Here is a 19,860-nt window from a genome sequence, read left to right as displayed (position 1 = left end):
TGCTGAAGCTTGGGCTAGCACAAGTGTTTGCTGAGCGAGTTCGTGCAGCTCCGGCTCGGGCTTGCCAGGGACCCAGCTGAACAATTCAAGGAAGTATCAGCGCAGTCGCAGGCTCTGCTTGCAGCGCACTCATAGCCCTGCCTTCTATGAATAAAATTAATCATTCTCACTGATTCTCTAATCAACCCAATCCTCAGAGGTGTAAATTGCACTGGCAGATGTATAATCAGGGAAGTTTTCCAAATTAACCTAAAAAAAAACAAGAACCCACTGAGTCTCTTGACGTTGGCTGAGTTAAGCAAGGGCAGCCTGAAACAAGAATGACACCAAGCTCGGCAGCAGCAATCATACACTCTAAAAGCTGAGGGAGAAACCACCCCCACGGTTTTTCCCGCTGAATGTGGGGGCACAGCCATCAACCCGTGTCACCCTCTGCTGGATACAGCCCAGTCCTGGCAGTCGGATGGAGGAGGACATCGATGTGGCAGCCTTGGCTGCTTCCACGGCCGCATTTTGGGAAGCTCATGTGCCCGCTCCCCGGTCCAAGTGAGACTGCTGTCCATCCCTGGCCTGTCCCAGCCAACCACCTCATCTGTGGCAGAGAAGAGGATTAAAACAAATGTACTAGTATGTACTGATTAACAAAGGAGAGGAGATGCCAGAACTAAGATTCTTAATATCTTATATTTGGTATTCCTTTAAAGGAAAACAATGAGGCAGAGCATCAAAACTTGAGTTACAGATGTGCAGCCTGCAAGACCCGGGGGCAGAGAAAGAGTTAGGACAGGGCCCAGCCTGCTGCTTTGTGTACCCACTGTTTTATTATGTAAAATAAAAATAAAACGGATTCCAGAAAATAATGGTAAATATTTGATGATATAATTATGTCTTATTAATGCAATGTTCTTTATTTTGCAAATTAGATTTTCACAGGAATTCATCACCCATTTCATTTTTATTATTTAGGCCATGAGCGTGTCACAGTTGTTTGTTATGTATTTTCATAACCATTTGATTAATATTAAATGTTTAAAATAAAAACTCCATTTATATTTTAGTTGTAACGGCCATGCAAAAATACTATGAATATGAGTTGGTATTTATGGCACACATTAGTTGTTAGCACTACTTTTGATATCTTTATTGCTGTGCGGGGCGTGCACAGTTCATTACGCATGAAGAATAGTTTAATTTCCAGGAGCTTTGCCATGATCTGTAAAACAAAGAGCGCTCGCAGTGCTGCTGTGCCTCCCTTGCAGCACCCAGACCGAGGCGCAACCACTCTGGTCCTCCTGCTGCTTGCCTCCAGGCCTCCGTGGCTGAGGTGCAGCCCTTGGCACCCAGCCTGTTCCTCCTCCCACCCTGACCCCACGACACCTGGCAGACCCTAGGAAGGGTCCCTACACCCCTTTCAAGGCCCCTTGCTGGTGGCTGGTGGGGACCAGGGGTTGCAGCCCTGGGGACGGGAGCAGCGTGCTGCCAGCGCACCCTGTCCTGACAAGGCAGCTCCTGTCCTCCCAGCTTGCAGACCTGTGCCGTGGCTGGGCAGGAACTGGGGAGAGTGTTAACTACCGGTAATTATCCGGCAGGCCTGTGAGGCATCTTTCATGCCTGTTGGATGTGGTAATAAAACTAACCTTGTGTGTTTTGTAATTGCCCTGTACAGAAAGGCTGCTTGTGGGTACAGAGGGCGGCTGCAGCCGGCACCGTGCATTGCTGTGGGTTTCGTTCTCTGAAGAGGCTCGGTGTGAGCAGGCTCCTGGTGGCACGGGGAGCAGGATTATGAGTTCTGCAGCAGCATCTCAGGCAATTTCAGGTGCTCCAGGATTTTTGCAGCACTGCAGAGAACTGCTGTGGTTTCTAATAATAATAATAAAAGGAAAGCAACAACAACAACAACAACAACAAAAGAAGGACAAAATAAAAAGAAGCTCCCCCCCCACTCCCTCTGGTCTCTGCCAACCCACTATGAATCAAGCAATACCACGCGATGTTTTCGGATGCATCAAAAATACCACAGCCATTACTGTGCATATGTAGGATGCTCATCCTAAGCCAGGTGTCTACAAAGGCCCTTCTTTCTGTTTGCCGCACCAGCTTGGCACCCTATGGAGAAAACAGCTTTGTCAACTTACTTGCAGATGCCAAATGTCACTGCGTCTCCTACCAGTCACAGGCTGTGTGCACAGAGCCTCTTCTTTCCATCTCCGGTTATGTAGGATCTTGCTGGCATGCTACTGCTAGGAAGAAAACCGGATCCCAGAATTTGCTAAATGTGCTAACAACAGCAGGAGACACAGGGATGCAGAGGACAACATCCTGCCTCCACCACAGCTTCCACTGCTGGAAAATTTCAGGTCCTGGCTTCCTGGGGAAGGGAGGGTGCAGCTTCCCTTACCTAGATTCCTCACAAGGACTGTGAAGAAACTTTCCCATCCCCAGCTTTGCTGGGCTTTTATGAGACACAGTGGATTTCTGCCGCATTCCTCGTGCTCGTTTCAAGTGACACAAGGTGAATAAAAAGCCTTGCCCCCGTGTCTTGGCGGCTTTCCAACCTGCTGGCAGTGCTGCGGCTGACTGGCCGAGGCAAACATCTGCAGTGCCCGGTCCACAGAGCAGCAGTGCGGTCCTCACCTGCGAGAAGCCGTCTAATGGTGCCAGACCTCTGCACATTCAGCAGTCCTTGTAAATCCCTCTCTGCTCCTCTGTTTCTGAAAGGCTGCCAGGCAGACTTCCTACCTGCGTGACAGGGAATATCCCCGCGCCTCGCAGCTCACCCAGCGGAGCGAGCTGGGGGACGCAGCCAGCAGCAAGAGGCTGGTATTCCCCTCTGCGACTGCTGATGTGACATTCCAGAGAAGCAGAGAAAATGTTCCTGAAGGCACAGAGATTTAAGCACGAGAGGTAAAAGCAGCAGCCTCCCTCCCCCTGCCTGCTCTCAGGAGCTTGTTTTGATTTTCACTTCAGCTCCTCAGGCTCCAGAGGCAGATCAGATGTGGCTTTCCAGTGAACTGAAACCTCTCGTTTTGGGTGACGTTTAGCAAAATATTTTCTTCCTGGAGGTAGTTACGGGATGTGAGAGGACAAACAGCATGTGCATGGGACTCTACCCATTTTTTTTATCTGGGTTGGGCTGTGCAGGAGACTGCTGGGGGTGCAGATCCACATTTGAGACAGGGTTTGTGCCTCCTGGCTCCTCATGCCACCCTCTGATCTCTGAGCTGCCACTTCCCATCAAGGACAGCATGGACACCATATTTCATAGGCACCTTTGTGAAATAGATGGGGCAGGATGTCAAAGAGGGAAGCTTGATTAATATGGCTTGAAAGCAACAGCTGCCATGCAAAATAGACGGCTGTTTGGCCTCTGGGTCCCATCTTGCACCTCCACTAACTTGAATGGGAGTCCGCTTTCCTTGGTTCAGAAACTATGCTTCCCCTTGGCTGGGGGCTTCAAAAAGAAGTAGAGCTCTTGTATGGCAAGCAGCAGCAAGAGCTTGGGACAACAGCTGAGTTACACTGTTAGAAATACTCGGTGCTTTGGACAAACTGAAAAAATGTAATGGCTCCTTACAGGCTAGAAGAAAAGACGCGGCCTCATTACCAGCTGGTGCGAGACAGTGCACATGGGGGACGCTGCCCATCGAGTCCCTTTGTCCCCGTGTCATTCACAAAGTGCAGAGCCCGGCTGTTTTCTGAGCCTCCTCCATGCCAGGGACATCGGCTGCCTCCTGCGAGCTCTGCTTGCTTCGGGAAACTGAAATACCTCCGCTTCAAAACCGTGACAGGAGAAGGTGCTTTACTTAGGGCTGAAATTGGAGCCAAAATCTATTCCTGGCGATGGCTTGAAGGTCACACTCCAACAAAGAGCTCCTACCCTATCAGTATGTGCTGTTAGACAGATGCTGCTGTTGCTCTTTCTCTGACAGTGACAGATTTTAGGCTTGGTCTGCCGCCCTTTCATGGGTGTGTTTGTTTTCTCCTGCAGTCTGCATTGCTCTCCTAATCCTTGCCCCCAACTCGGGTGTCACCTGCTTCTGCCCTTCCCCAAAAGGATGCAATCAGGCCTAGATAGTGCTGATCTCTACACTAACAGCAAACGTGTTCCTGCCTACAGGTTGGAACAGCGATGAGATGGCAACGCTGCTTTGCAAGCATGCCCCAGATGGCCTCTGGTGGTGGTATTGGCTGAGCACTTCCCACACAACCAGTCACTGTGGAGCCATTGCACCAATTGCAGGAGGCCAGGGACAGCCCAGGGGACCCAAAAGTTGAACCTGGTCGGGTAGTGAGCAGCCCCCATGATGCAGCCCGGGCTGGGATGCTGAAGGACAGCTGGGGTGTCCACAGAGACATGTCCCACCAGTGTCCTTTCCCAGCTGGCAGGACGTGGTGCTGCACAGAGGTACCTCTGGGGCAGCTCAGGGAGCATGGCCTTGGTTTGCAGCACCTGGGGCTTGGTTCCCTTCCTTAGGTACATAGCACAGGTCCTCTACAGGATCAAATGCCCACGTCCTCATACTCTGTGTAGGAGTCCAGGCTCCCACAGTGCAGTGTGTTAGCAGATCTGACCATTTCCACCTGCTCTTCTCTGGAGTAAGACACCAATCTCCCACCAGGCAGGGCAGAAGGGAACGAAGCTCCCAAAGCAGCTGCCACACTGCCCCTAGCACCACCACCCTGGCACCTCTCCATCTCGAGAGGATGATGTTTTTAAGGCAGCTATCCGTGGGTGTTTGGCATATAAGGAGACTTCAGTAGGCGAGGCAACGAGCCGAGGATTATGAATGGTGGCCATGGGACGGGCGAGTCAATCAGAGATAAATTGGGACTGAGGAAAGAGGAGCCTGATGCTCTGCTGATCCCCATGGACAGAGATGGATTACAGCAAACAGTTGCCTGTATTTATAACCTTCCCAACACCCCGCTGCGCCCAAAGGAGAGGCGAGAGGAAGGATCACAAGACCCTCACTGCCTAGGGCTTGGGAAAGGAAGTCTCTGCAGTGCTACTGCTGGACATTCCCTCCCGGGGGCGAGATTTTCCATGGTGTCACTGCCACTGTCACTCGCGGGGGGAGCGCCCCGGTGGCCCATCCCTACTGCAGAGCCTGCAGGAAGGTTTTCCAGCAGCCCAGAGCCAACCTGAAGGGAGGCAGCGAGGAGCCTGCTCCCCTGGTCCCTGCTGCCCCCAGGGCTGGCAGAGCTAAGTGGTGTGTTACGAGTGAGGTTCTTTCCAGGGCCTGTGTTTGTGTTTACTTTTAGGAGCTAGAGATGGTACAGATGGCTAATTTGTTTGTTCGGTATTGTTCTTTCTAGCTGCCTAGAGCTGTTTCTGTACTTCTGTATTCGTTATGGTTACTGCATACTCAAAGTCTCAAGTGCCTCTTTCCCCGTACAGTGGGAAGCTTATGAGCATCAGCTGAAAAACTGCGCCTGCTGGGGAGGATTGTCTCTGTACTCCTCCCCCTACGTTCAGCACTGCCCCCTCTTTGCCTTTACTTAGGTCAGCACAGAGATTTCCCGAAAGCACAGCCACCAGGCTTTCCCCTGGCTCCAACAGCCCTGAAATGGGTCAAATCCCCCACAGGTGAGAAGGGGAGTGGGAGCAGGGACATCTCACGTTGCCTGAGGAGCAAAATGGTGGTGGGAAGGCAGCAGCTGCGTTTGCTCATAGTGTATCGCTGCCTGGTTGTTCTGGTCGGGAAGGGCAAGCAGGCTGATGAGCATTCCCAAAACAATTAGGAGACAAGGCTACTTTCATCGGTACCCCCCCTCACGGCTTGTAAAGACACAAACGTGAAGGAGCCCGGAGGAGGCACCTCCTCCACCACAGGCACTGAATGGCTTGTATTAGTACAATGCTCCAAATCCCCTCTAAGTCCTCCCAGAAAGGGAGAGTAAATATAGTTTGTCAAACAGTTATCTTTAGCACACTGTCTCGTCTGCCAGCATGGATCTTTCTGCATGACCTCTTGCTAAGTCAGGGCAATTTCTGCTTGTTTGCTTACTCCTGCCTGCCACGCTGTGCCCGGAGGGGAGCCAGGGCTCCCTGGGGCCCGGGGCAGGGACTGCGTCCTCTCCTGCTCTTACCAGTGGTGTGGACGGACACAGACAGGTTGTTGACCTTTAGGCCCACTTATCCCATCCTTTTTTTTTTTTTTTTTTTTTTTTTTTTAAGGAAACGAGTATCAGTTGCTAGTTCACACAGAAGGGTGGTGAAGGAGAAGGAAAGGAAAGGAAATCCAGCTCTGTTGGTGAACCTCTTTTTGGGCACCTTGAGCCCACACCTCTGCAGCAGGCCCTCTGTAATTGCAGGACGGGGTGGGAGAAGAAGCAAAGGGAGGTTTTGCAGGGCACTGAAGCCAACCCCACACCACACTGCTGCTTGCCCTGGCAGCCCTTCCCTCCCTCGGTCTCAGCTGGCCACTGCTCTCCTTGTGCCACCACTACTGCACACACACACAGGGTTTTCGACCAGATCTGGTGGCCCATCCTATGTCAGGTAGGGGCTATACTGCAAGGCCAGAGGCAGAGTGCGTTTTCCCCAGTGTAAGCAAGGGGATGGCATGCTGGGCACAGCAGCAGGCAGAGACATTCCTCCACACTAAAATCCGCACGTCCAAACCGCTGATTTTCAAACTAATAATTTCCTTTTTTTTTTTTTTTTCCCCTAATCTCACTGGAGTCTTGACTCCTGGAAACTGCCACAGGCGGTTGCTGTAACAGAGAGCTCGGCCGAGGCTCAGACATGACGAGAAGGGGGGGCTGGAGTGTTGATAGCCCCAGCTGCTGCAAGCGCGAGAGGCATCGTGTTGCAGCTCTCCCCTCCTGCCACTCTCCCAGCACCGCTGGGGAACTCTCCAGAAGAAGAACAGTACAGTTTCAGTACCGTCTGCCAGACCGAGGAAACCAACCCCGCTCTTTTGTAAGGAGGCCCCCTGCTTCCTCCTGCGCTACCGAGTGAAACTCTGAGCAAATTCACGGGAGCCAGATCCTCTGTGAGCCCCCGGCGACTCCGGCAAAGCCAGTGGCACGGCCCCAGGCCCACATGGGGAAGGAGGATGGGTCGAGCACCGTGAGCTGCTGAGTGCCCTGCTGGAGCCGAGCAGGGAGCAGCTGGCTCCCGGGGAGCCCGTGCTCGGCAGAAATGGTGATTATGGCCCAGGGAAGGGGAGCGAGCCTGCTCCTGGCTCGGCGTCAGGCAGGGGATAGCAGGAGCGGATCTGTCTCCAGCATCCCACAGACTGCTGCGGAGGATTAAATCCAACAAACCTCCCTCTGTTGGCAATAACTGAGGATAGCTCTATTAAAACGCGTATACATAAGAAACCTACCCGCTGCTGGGTGATTGTAGCCAAATGAAAGTCAAACATCTGCATGCCAGACACGCGGCATGTAGCTGCACACACTCCACAGCCACACCAGTGGCAGAGCCACCGTGACCACCTTATATCAGACAGGTTGCACGAGGGGGTGCAGCTCACCTGCTCCTTCCTCCGCATCACCTCCACTGCCTTCCTCCCCTCCCCTAGCACCAGGCCAGCGGGAGGGGAGGGGAGCGCAGCACGAGGCCCTGCCCACTGAGCACCCCCAGACTCAGGGGCTTTGCTGAGCCCTCCTTTCTCTGAGCAGGGCCATTTCCAGTGGATAAGGAGATTTCCAAGGCGAGGAGGTGACTGGTGCTGCTGGCCTGGCTGGCTCGAGGCTCGTCCCGGGAGCAGAGGGGTGGAAAGTGCCCCATGTCATGCCTGCTCTGTCCCTTCCTCCAGGCCTGCCGCCTCAGCAGCCTGCAGGGGTTTCCAGGCAGAACAGCACAGCACGGGGCTTTGTTCCACCTTAAGAGAAATATTTTCAAACATTTATTGCATTTATCCAAAGCAAAGCTGGAAACAGATTGAAATCAGTGTAGTAGGGCCCGTGCAAAAGGGCACCCAGCAAGAAATGAGAAGAGGAAGAGCGGGCACAAGGCTCCTCGCCTCAGCACAGCCGTGGCTTGGTGGCCAGCCGTGCTCCCGAGGGATTTCCCCGTGGAGGCGATACACTCACATTTCCCGAGGGGCAAACGCAGACGTGCAGGGCAGACATGCCGGCAGCAGGAAAGCCGCTCTGGGAGCGGATCAAGTTATTCAAATGAAGCTCCCTGTTTCAGCTGGGTGCTTAGCCTTATTCTTTCTATTTCCTCAACTGTGCCATTCCTGAATTTGTCACTCCTTCCACTCGTCTGACCCCATTACGCTTGCCCTGGTTCCCACCTCCGCCAGCTCCCCGGCATGCTTGAGGGTGATGGAGCACCGTCCCACACAGCCTGCAGCCCAGGGCTCGCCAAGCTCTTTCCAATTAGGACGTGGCTAAGGAGACAGCATCAGCAATAAATGGCTTCAAAGAACTCTCCCAGACTTTCCTATTTATTATACGCCAGTGAGATGCCAGTACCAATGAGAAAAATCTTAAAATACTCGTGAGATTCTGCTTGGGGACATAAATTTTTCTTTTGTTATTCATGAGTAAGAATTGTGTTTCCCAGGTAAATTCACCTGAAGCAAATCATTATAGTCCCTTATACGTACATTTCTAAATTTAGTTTGCTTGTGAATTTTCCAGCAGCGTTTCTTGTTCATTTTTCAGGAGGCCAGCAGAGCTTGCAGTGACAACAAAACCCTTCCCTTGAATTCCAGTCCTAAGAAATGCAGTGTGGAAAAGGCAGGCCAGTGGCTCAGTAGCAGCCTTAAGTCCTTCACCCATAAGCTCTGCAATTCCTTCTTCTTCTTCTGAAAAGCAGCCAGGAGATGGTTGGCATGGTGCAGGGAGCCCTTCGACAGTGATGGCAGGAGCCAGCATTTCACTGCATTCATCGGTCACCCCCTGCCCCTCTCTTTCCCAGTTCTTCTAAACACACACTTGTGGAAAGGTTCGAGACAGAGAGACTTCTCTCTGCTCAGGCCTAGGGAGCTCCTTCATCTTATCTGCATGTACCGAGTACCCTGACAGGACCAACATTTCTTCTGAATAATTTATAGTGTATGGAAATGATAATAACATAGAAATCTGCTATGATTTAGTTAATTATGAATAAGTAATAAGGTAATGCTAGCAATACATTTAACTGAAAAACCTATTTATAATGAAATGATTTCTTATAAATAATTAGAGCAAAACTGCGTGTTGTAACTCATCACTTGCATGTAGGGCCTGATCCTTCCTGCATGTCTGCTGTAATGTTACCTACAGGGACCCCCGTGGAACCAGTGAAGTCAGTGACAGAGCTGCTGACAGGATGGCATCCCATTCAGGTGGGTTATAAGGAGAAGGGATTGCAAAGAAGGATGCTTTTGTGTGTGTGTGTGTGTGTGTTGCTGCTGTTTTTTAAGCCAACTGAGAGCCAGCAGTTCAGCCCCTAAAAGATGGCCTTTGCTTTTCACCTGGTGGTTAAACACACCTTATTTTGCCATCCTTAAGCCCACTTTAAAAGGCAATGAAACCCAAATGACACTATTTTCCATGTATTGCTTACCGTATGTCCTGCACACAGCTGGCCTAAACCACTGCTCTCTGACTCTGTACAATGGCTCCCAGCAATTTGGACCCCAATTGATATGGTTGCGGGTAGCATGATAAAACCCAAAGTTTGGTTACTGAGAAGTGATGGGAGGAGGTCGACCTGAAGCAGCATGCCCCATACCATCTGAGCAAGAGGGATCAAAATTCAGACTGCCATCTCTAGTCTGTTCTTGGTGCCAGCTTGGACTTCAGCTCAAAGGAGTGATGAGCGATGTAGACCAGCTAGCTTACAGCTCCCACCACCAACGGGCAGAAGCAGGGTTGGCACCCAGGGTAGCCCTCTTAAGTAGACAGTCCCCATGAAGTCCTTTATCTTCTCTTTGAAATCAGGCTTCAACACACTCCATCTTGCCCTGGTGCTGCTCACCAGTGCTGGAGAATCCTGTTGCTGGTGAAGATTTAAAACCTTTTGCCATTTCTTTTTGCAATGAAATGCACCCGGTACCCACACAAGGCCCGAGGCACTGACATGTCCCCAGCACAGAGTGCAAAACACTTTTCCCTTTCCCTTTCCCACCTCCAAGAAGCCTGTGCTGGAGCTGCAATGGTACCTTTTCCTATGGATTAAACACAGCTTCATCTTTCAGGGCATGAAGCTCTCTTATATTAGCTGAAAACCTGTAATAAAATTAGGTTTAGTAAAGGAAGAGAAACCCCCCTTCTAGCAAAAGTGGCCACATGCTTAGCGTTTGATAGGCCAGATGTAGCTGGTGGGCCACCAGCTGAACCCCCTTGGCCATCAGCATCAGGAGATGGGCAGCACCACAACCTCGCCATGGAGCTGATCAGGAGGGAGCCCAAACGAGCCCTGAGGCTCCTCTAGCGAGAAGGCTGAAGGTGGCCAAAATCCAACCCTCTAGGGCAGTACCTTCCCCTGCAGGCACCTCCGAAGGTGCTTTCCCAGAGCAAGTGCCTGCAGCACAGCGATGCCGTCCTCATGCAACAAGGGCTCAGCTCCCCAGGGAGCCCAGAGGGCCTACACAAAGCAGCGTTATTGGTGCTGCTCCAGTGCTTAGCGGACTGTTTTCCATCAAAACCGGCTCCAAAATTGGCACTTCTTGTAGAAAAGGAAGGGATCCACCCCAAAACACTAATTGTCAGGAAGCTTTACTGACACGGGATGAAGAAACACACACTGCTGACATGGCTCAAAATGTCCGTGCCGGGCAGGTAACACAGAGGCAGCCTCACTCAGCCAGGCTGCCGGCCTGCACCTTCTTCCTCACAAGGACCTCACAACACCAGTGGGGCCACCACTGCTGCCCTCCCTGAGGGGGCAAAACGTATTCAGTTTGGGGGTAAAACGTGTTCAGTTTGGCTATGGACACAGGCTGTTTGTCTCCTCAGAGGGCTTCAGAAGGGCTTACATATATATAAGGGCTCTCACAATATGAAAGTAATCATCAAAACAGCCATTTAATGGCACAGCTAAACATCATTGCTTCATGCTGTTTATCATTGTTTGTTTCCTATGGGAAAGCCAGAAGACGCAGCCTACATGCCTAAGCAGAAATTTTGAACAAATTACAGTCCCTGGCACTGCAAGTTAAAGCCCCAGCAGGGCCCATTCAGCACTCTTCTTCCGAGGTACGGGGAACCAGAAACCCATCACAGTTCCTGCATGAAGCGTTTTGTTGTCCGGCGTTAACAAAGACAGCACAGTGCTTTCTGCAAGAAAACACTCCTTCCTTCTGTAATTTCTGAAGGCGGCTTTGCCCCGACTGTGTTCTCATGGGGAAAATCGGTCGAGCCCCATTCAAACACCACGACTAAATCACAGGAAAGTTGGTGGGTTTCTTTAATTATTACAGTCCAATTAGGTCTTAGAAGTGCAATGGAAAAAGTGGTTCTTACAGTGGGTTGGCTTCACTGCAATGCATGAAGTCAGATCTGCAAAGACATGAGTCAGTGTGCAGGAGCTGGTTTATTTCCTGATTCTTCTGACATGAATGAAAGGTGACGTTCAGCAGCACCTTTCTCTGCTCCCACAAAAGTCTTTCATGGAGTAGCCTCATGTTTTGAGCTAACTACTAGCTAGGGATGATGCATCTTAAAAGAGAAAATTATTTGTTCCTACTGCTTAGCAGCAGCTGAGTTCAGCAAGTCAACAGAAATAAAAAGAGTTGTAAATAGTCTGGACGAAATTAAACGCCTCATTCCATTATACAGTTATTGCCTAATATCTGTAAGTCTTCTTACTACTAGACAGTTGGAGAGTATGACAGTCCTATAAAAAAGGGTTGGAGAAAAACTGGTTTTCTGGGAAGAAAATGAAGGGAATCTATTTGTTTTGATTAAAACAAAACCAAAAAATCTTTGGGCCTCCTTTGGTTCAGAAAGATAAAAAACATACAACAACAACAAAAAAACAAAGCCACAGGAAGAAGGGGAAAATCTGGTTGTCTTTGTTATGGCCCTGGTGCAGGTGGCATCCCCAGACCCCATTACCAGGGGGAGAGCTCCCTCCCGCACGCCGGGGCAGCCCCCTGCCCAGCAGCTCCCGGGGCCATGCGGGAGCGGTAGGGCCTGTCTCCAGCTGCCGGGGAGCGACCTGGTGAACCAGTAACCCCTTTCATCTCTGTTTACTCATCTTCTGTTTGTTTTCAAATGGTTGCCAAAAAAAAAAAAAAAAGGGCACGGGGGGGAGAGGGGGGGGGGAGTAAATGTTTTGTAGTGGAAAAGGGTAAAAGAAAACGCATACTTTGCATTTTTCCAGTCCGTACTGAGTGAGCAGCAGCTGCCCTCCTTTAGAGGCTGAGGTCTCCGGGAAAACCAGGGTCTCCTCCGTATTCCCTGAGGGCAGCCCCACTGTGCTGCTGAGCTCCTGTGCCTGGCCCCGGCCCTCTGTCCCATGGGGAGGTGGGGGTCCCGGGGCCATGCAGGGCAGGATGGGTTCTCCCCGCTGCCTGCGGGGTGGCAGGGGCTGACAGGCAGCGGTGCTGCTTGCAGGGTTTCCTGAGTTAACAGCAATGGGAGGAAGAGGTGTGGGCTGCAGCGGGAAGCTTGCGCCAGCCGCTCCTGGCGTCTCCGTGAGCTCATGGTACACGGAGCTTCCACCTGATGCAGCATTTGGAGGTTTTGCATTTACTCTGCTAGACAAATCTCTACAAAAATTTCTCTCGAGCAGCAGAAAGAAAAGCAAATTTGGTTGAAGTGTGCGTAAAAATAACCATGTGGTTATCGCTCCATCCAGCAGGCTCCAGCACACCTATGCCAATCAAACAAGACGAGAGTACGGACCCTAACATGCACTTAGGAAATCTCCAAATATCCTGTGCTAGACATCTGTGTTTCTTATTTCCCAGAAGGAAGGCTTCTTGAGCATCCACGAGCATCTAGGGGGCTGCGAGCAATTCAAGTCTGAACCACAAGCCCAGGGCGTGCTGCGGCAGCTGCCCGAAGGCAGTGAAAGAGTTACTTCAGAGCTGCAGCCCCATCGAGCAGTGATGCAGCGGGTGAACATGCCTCCATTCATCTGCTGCGCAGCCTGACCTCGGCCGCAGAGGAAAGGCGGTCCCGCTCCTGGGAACAAAGGAGGAGGGAAGGAGGGTGACTCAGGAGTCCTGGTGGCCCGCATGTCATCCGTGGGACCAGCCCGGCCATCGCATGGGAGGTGCCGCCCCGCGGTACTCACCAGCGTCAGAAAATGAAGCTATGTATTTGTTGCCCAGATGCACTTTCTGTTTTAATTGCCGCGTTCAAGAAAAAAAACATGTTTTGAGCGATTTTTTTTTTTTTTTAACTCGTCTCATTATCTCTTGGAGTGCAGGCTTGAAGTTGTAGTTTATCCCCAACTGGATTGTGGTGCCTGAACAAGCCAAGTCCACGCTGGGGAAAGGCTTTTTTAAAAATTATTTTTCAATTGCTCCAGCTGGAGCTACCCAAATGCAAACGCTTTGGGAGGAGAAATACAACATGCTCAGGGCTAAGCCTTTTCCAACCTAATTGCTGGCTGCTGCTCTGGAGAAGCTGAGGCTGCAACAGTCAGGACTATGAACGCCTCCGTTCACACAAGCTCAGCCAGTGCTGGTGCCACGAATTTTACGGTCCGGCATTTTCCCTTAGCAGATGCTGCTTTCCTGTGCCACCAGCAGCCATGCCCTCAGAGACCCAGACCCAACCACCACACAGCGTGGCCACACTGGTGCCCGGGTGCCACCACAGAGGTGAGCCACCCCCTAGGGTGTCCCCAAGCAGCATCCCACTGAGCACGGCCACCCCGCCAGCGGGGCGAGCGGGTCTGGCCCGGGCACAGAAGGAAAGGATCCAGGGGCTCTGTTGACATAATAAACCACTAGAGAGCACTCTCAAATGTATTTATACCCTTTTCCTAAGTGCTACTTCATAAAAACACGCGGTTGCCATGGCCTGGTTTACAGCACATCTAAAAAGGGAGCTCCAAAACAGACCAGGTTTCCTGAGGCCACCACAAAGGCTGTCAAAGCCTCCCTTGTGCTGCGCCTTCCCGCCCGGGGGCTCCGCGCCCCGCCCCGCCTCTTGCCCCGTGCATCAGCCTATCTACAAATAAATGTCAGAAGTAGTAGTTGAAAAAATAGAACAAAACATTGCACTTAGGCAACGATAGCTTTTTCTTTCTTTTTTTTTTTCTTTTATATATATATATATATATATATATATATAAGGCACAAGAGGTGTTTAAAGCTCTTAGTTTCCTGCATTTAGTGCAAGGAGTGGGAAAAAAAATATGTAAAAATTGCGACATTGGAGTTTATCAGCTATGAACAAAAGCACCATGCAGATGACCTGCCAGCAAAAAATATAGATCTTTTAAAAAATGGGATGAAAGTGGGTTTGGGGAAAAAAAAAATCACACATTCTTCATTAAAACACTTTTAATACTACACAAATTACAGTATCACCTTTTAAAAAGTTTAAAAAGTAATATTAACAGTAGCACTGTTGCAGTTAAAGCATTTCAAAATAAGAGAAAAAAAAAGGAAGAAGAAAAAAGCCTGTAGCCCAGGAAAGAGTGAACTGGTAGAAATGGAGAATCCACCGGTATTGTAACTGAGTAAAGCAAGAGAAAGGAAAAAAGCAATGCTGAATTTGAGAAAAACAAGGTATGCATGAAAACCCTCAGATTCTGAATGTTTTGTTTCCTTTTGCACTTCTGCGGTTTCACAGTGACCAGGACTAGACGTAATGGAGGCAGGAGGCCTGTGGGCCAGCTGAGCCAGCACAGGCACTGAGCTGTGGGCCCGGGGCCTCCCGCCGTCCCCTCCACCCCGGGGAGCCACCAGAGCCCGTGTCGGGAGGAGGGTGCATGGCCTTCGGGCCTGAGCCCAGTCATGGGGGTGTCACTGGGCCCCAGCGAGGCCCTGCTTTGTCGGGAGCAGGCCCAGCGCTCACCAGGCTGCACACCAGGCCGCCCCGTAGCACAAAAGGGGGGCCTCTGTACGAAGGTGTCGGGGTTTCACTTTTGGTTTTGGATTGAAAGTAGGGATACCACCTTAACCAAAAACATGAGCTCCATACCACAGGAGGTATTATGCCAAGCAACTTTGAAGAACTTGTTACCATCTATCAGCTCAAAATCCATTTTCTTTTTTAATAAAGTGCCTAAATACACATTTACACAGATCATAGTGGTTCCAAAGAATCCTTTACAGTTTTTATATATATAGGTATATATATAGGTATATATATATATAATGTGCGTTTTCTTCAAATTGGCTAAATGTGTTTACATAAGACACCAATCTTGACTATAGGTATAAGTTTTAAAGCGTAATATTGACTCAATGAATTTGTTTATCATGCAAGTCTTATCTAATATTACATTGACCTGTAATATGGAACACAATGTAGTGGGTGTGCTCATTAAACACTTCATAAAAAATTACTGTGCATGTGCAGATCTGATCTTCAAATACTAATAATGACCATTTCTTTAGAGAGAGAGAGAAAAAAAAAAGTCTTCCAAAAAAGATCTACTCTGCATTAAATTGCAGTCTGAACATTATCACAATAAGAACAGTTGACTCAAAAGCACCCAAAATTCTTCAAATTAAAGTCGGCTGAACAAATTTTGCCTCCTCCTTCTCCTCCTCCTCTAGCACCAAGAGTGTTTAATAGCCTGTCCCAGGGAAGGGACGACCTGGCCACCCCTTTGCTCAGAAACAACCACTTATAACCCAGTTATAAACACCTCAACAGAAGGGCTCGTCCAGCTGCAGTGTTGCCAACGAACTATAAACAGCACAAAAACATCACTATAAGACTCAACTATTTCTAGTAACCAATGATTTATTGATTTTAGAAGTCTGCTTGGTGATGCAGAAGCGTGATCGAAAGAAGTGGCTTTACAAAAGAGTTCTCCAAAGTAGCTTAAAAGGCAGGGCCGTGGCCATGATGTGAAGCCCTAATTGCTTTCATTTCAACCAGTTTATATTTTCATTTTCAAAGAATAGCATTAGGTTTGTTTCAAGCACACGTAATAAGGAAATTACAGGTTTCCTCCACCCACATTTGGGCTGTCACTGATATGCCCGCAGGCAATCTGGCAGAACCTCAGTCACTGCTGTCATTGTACCACACTGTACCTGCCACTACTTGGAAACACCATGTCAGCGATAGTAACAATAGCAACAGCACCAGAGGTGACTGATAAGCAAACTCAAAGTCCACCTGCACTATCTGAAAATTAAAATTTAAATTTAAAAAAAAAATAATCAGTCTCTCCCCCACATCCCCATCATTGTCCGAAGACACAAAAAAAACTTAAGTGACGCTGAAGACCTTCAGAGATGGCAGTGCTATGTCGGTGCATTCACCAATCGTGTCATTAGGTTGGCTATCAAAATTCCACGTTATAGTATGCAATTGGTGAACAAATGCAGTTTTGTAATCTTACAACTGATCACGTGAACTGCGGTCAACTTTGCCTTAAAAGAAAAAAAAAAAAAAAAAAAGAACAACAAAAACAAACCAACCCAGAAATCCCTAACTCAACAGCGCCTCTCAGACACCTCTCCACATCCTACTCCGAAGGCAACTTCCCTTGAGAAACACTGAGGAATTTTGGACTCGATCCGGCGGATCTGCCGCCGCAACATGAGACAGCCGTTTCTGGGAGAAACCCCTCGTGCTCCCTACGCTTGCCTGGCTTGCGGGGTGGCAAAGAGCGTCCCCGCCACGGCTAGCCACGCTGCTCCCCAACCACCTCGGACCGAGCCTGCATGCGACCAGCTCTACAGAAACAGGGGCCAGGAATAAGGAATCACAGACAGTAAGGCGATCTTTACAACGTCAGAAAGTGTATTTGGCATTTAAAAAAAAAAAAGGAAAAAAAGAAAAAAAAAGAAACAAGTGCATACAAATACAGCTAGAAGCATTTCTGATTTGCCAAGTGCTCTCTAAAAAAAGCAGCGCAAGTCACAGCCTACATTGAACAGTAACTGTCACCAGGGAAGCACAACAAATAGTTGCTATAACAAAAGGGAAGAAAAAAAAAGGGGGGAAACAAACAAAAAAAAAAGGGGGAAGAAAAGGAGAAGAATTAGAAGAAATGCCTTTATAATAAGTACATACCTTTTGTCTTCAAAAAATATAGAAACACAATGTATTCAAAAAAATCAAAATTATACAGCCATGTTTATGAAGTCTACATTTCCCTTGTCTTGGAGATATATATATATTTATATATATATATTTATAGATATATACAGAATTCAAGCAGTTTGAGTTAAAGGTGGCGTCGGGCCGCGAGGCCGGCAAAGTCACGAGTCTCTCTCCTTTTTGACTTTCACATCTCCGGCCAGAATGGTGGCGATCTCCCCCTGCATGAAGGCCCAGGGGACGTTGGAGCCGACCAGGGGACACTTCTCCCCGCTGGGACAATACACCTCCCCGCTGGCTCCCTGCTGCTTGATGCTTTGCCGGGAGCAGGGGAAGCAGAACTTGTGGGACGGGACCGAGGGGCACTGCACAAAATGGGTGTCTTCCAGGCGCTCGTGGCACAGGGTACAACACAACGGGACGCTGGCGGCGAGGGACGAGTCCGGCAGGCTGGCGGGGTGCACGGGCTCCAGCCCGCCCGCCGCGTTGGCCCCCTGGCCCGGCACCTCCCTGCCGGGGCCCAGCCTTCTTTGGTTCATGGCGGAGGGCGAGGGGGGGCTGCTGCTGTTCCTCCTGGTGGTGGAGTGGACCTGGTTGGCCTCTTTGGAGGCGTGGTTGCCCCCGGCATTGTCCGCCACCAAAATGAGCGCGGCCATGGGGGACTGGCCGTTCTGGGCCGCCTCGGGCGGCGTGGTCCGGTTGGAGTGGGGCGAGGCGGTGGGCGGCGGGGGCGACATGAAGGAGGTGGCCGTCAGCGGCATCTTCATCCCTTCCGACGAGGTCGGCAGCCAGGGCTGCGCCTCCCCGTTGATCTTCGGGGGTCCCGCCTCGCCCTCCGGCTCGGGGGACGGCTTCCTCTTCCGGGCTGCCCGGGCCCCTGGAAAGCAAGGCGGAGAGGAGGAGGAGGAAGGTTAGAAGGCATCGCAGCTGCAAAGCTAACACCGCGGAAGTGTCCAGGTGTTGGCGTTGGCGGGCACGCCTGGCCACCGCGTGCTTGAAGCCACTCCATGCGCAAAGCCATCCTGTGCCCAATACAACCCCGTGCCCAATGCTACCCCGTGCCCAACGCCACCCCGAGCCCAAAGCCACCCCGAGCCCAAAGCCACCCCGAGCCCAGTGCCACCCCACAGCCCACGTCCGGTGCCCCCGCCGCCTCACCTGGCTTGGCCACGGCCCCGTTGGTCTCGTAGCCCAGCAGCCGGCCGCCCGCCATGCCCGGCTCCTTCTTGAACTTGCTGTCGAAGGGGGGCACGGCGTGCCCGCCGTGCTGGTGCAGGGCCAGCAGCGTGTCCCGCACCGTCTTGGGCTTGGCCAGCCACTCCTCGCCGCCCGCTCGGCCCTTGCCCTCGGCGCCCAGCTCCGCCGCCGCCGCCGCCGGCAGGCTCTCGGCCGAGCCGCGCTTCTCCTTGGCGCCGCCGTCGTGCTCCCCCGCCGCGCCGCCGCCGCCCGACGAGGAGGACGACGAGGAGACGGAGCCGGGGCGCTTGTGCCCCAGCTCGCCGGGCTGCCCCCCCGCCGCCGCCGCCGCCGCCGCCTGCGCCGCCGCGGCCGGCTGCTGGGGCACGGGCACGGCCAGCGGGGCGGGCGCGGCCGAGATGGCGGCCAGCGAGGCGGCGGCGGCGGCGGCGCGGCTGCCCAGGCCGCCGATGGCGGCGGGGAGCCCGGCGCCGTTCACCAGCGGCACCAGGGTGGGCGGCACGGCGTGCGTCCGCCGCGGGTTGGGGCTCTGCCGGTTGAGCTCGGGCGGCTCCTCGGGCTTGGGGAAGCCGTTGGGCACCAGGATGCCGTTCACCTGCCGGCCGCCGCCGTACTCGGCGCCCAGGCGGGGCGGCGGCCGCTCGGCCGCCAGCGGGTAGCGCTCCAGGGGCTGCGGCGGGGGCCGCGCCGCCGCCTCGGCCGCCGCCGCCGCCGCCGCCGCCGCGGCCGCGGGGTGTCCGAGCTGCTGCTGCTGCTGCGCCAGGAGCTCCTTGGCGGAGAGCGGCGGCTGCTTGGCGTGCGGCGGCGGCGGGGCCCGGCCCTCGGGGAAGCAGCCGTGCGCCCGCTTGAGCTGCCGCGCCGTGTCGATGACGAACTCCACGCGGTCGGCGCCCTCGTAGTTGACGCAGCCCCGGCACACGGGCTCGGTGAAGTCCCAGATCATGGCCCAGGGCATGCGGGGCAGGTCGCACAGGTAGCACGACTGCCTGCGGGAAGCAGCCGCCACCGCCGCCGACGACATGTCCCGGCCCCGGGGCAGCGGCGAGCGCCCCCCGCTCCGGCTCCGGCTCCGGCTCCGGCCGCCGCCGCCTCCTCCTCCTCCTCCTCCGCCGCCGCCTCCTCTCGCCACCGGAGACCCGACGGGGCGGCTGGGGCGCAGCGGGACGGTCCGCCCGGCCCCCTCCCCCTCGCCTTCCTCTTCCGAGCGCTGCCGCGGGGCGCGGGGGGCGCCCCGGCAGGCAGAGCCGCTGCGGGGGCCGCCGCTCCCCTCGCCGTCTCCGCCGGCGGCGCTCACAGCGCGGCGGGGACGCGCATCTCCGCGGCGCGGCTGGCGCAGGGCTGCGGCCGCTGCCGCCCGCACGGCTCCCCCGCTCGCTGGCTACTACGGGGCGGCGCGGGGCGGCGGGGGCCGGCGCGGCGGGGCGGGGCGGGGACTGCCGCGGGGGCCGGGGCCGGGGCCGGGGCTGGCGGCGGCGCCGTGCCGTGCCGGGCTCCAGCCGCCACCGCCGCCTCTGCGCGCCGCCGCCT

The 19,860-nt window shown here is 52.9% G+C and overlaps 1 protein-coding gene and 1 long non-coding RNA gene across 2 annotated transcripts; both read right to left on the bottom strand.

Moving 5' to 3' along the window:
• Positions 1 to 611: 611 nt before the first annotated feature.
• LOC308193524 lies at positions 612 to 6,141 on the bottom strand. Its single transcript, XR_013949702.1, has 3 exons — positions 2,136 to 6,141; positions 1,638 to 1,860; positions 612 to 1,213 (listed from the first exon to the last, which is right to left on the bottom strand). It is a non-coding gene; the product is annotated as an uncharacterized lncRNA (long non-coding RNA).
• An 8,255-nt stretch (positions 6,142 to 14,396) lies between these two features.
• Positions 14,397 to 19,491, bottom strand: IRF2BP2 (interferon regulatory factor 2 binding protein 2). The gene is made up of 2 exons (XM_080588343.1): positions 18,295 to 19,491; positions 14,397 to 18,013 (listed from the first exon to the last, which is right to left on the bottom strand). Exons 1-2 carry the CDS (start codon positions 19,352 to 19,354, stop codon positions 17,298 to 17,300), a joined length of 1,776 nt encoding a protein of 591 aa, XP_080444469.1. The 5' UTR covers positions 19,355 to 19,491; the 3' UTR covers positions 14,397 to 17,297.
• Positions 19,492 to 19,860: the final 369 nt, after the last annotated feature.

This window comes from Anser brachyrhynchus (assembly GCF_964034855.1).
Source record: "Anser brachyrhynchus genome assembly, chromosome: 3".
Taxonomy (NCBI): Eukaryota; Metazoa; Chordata; class Aves; order Anseriformes; family Anatidae; genus Anser; species Anser brachyrhynchus.
This window is presented reverse-complemented; position numbering and strand designations above follow the sequence as displayed.

Bases quoted from the DNA above. Each gene is read 5' to 3' on its own strand.
- IRF2BP2 (XM_080588343.1), bottom strand. From the start codon at position 19,354: ATGTCGTCGGCGGCGGTGGCGGCTGCTTCCCGCAGGCAGTCGTGCTAC. The intron at 18,014-18,294 runs GTGAGGCGGCGG...CTTGCTTTCCAG, and splicing joins CGGGGCCGTGGCCAAGCCAG to GGGCCCGGGCAGCCCGGAAG.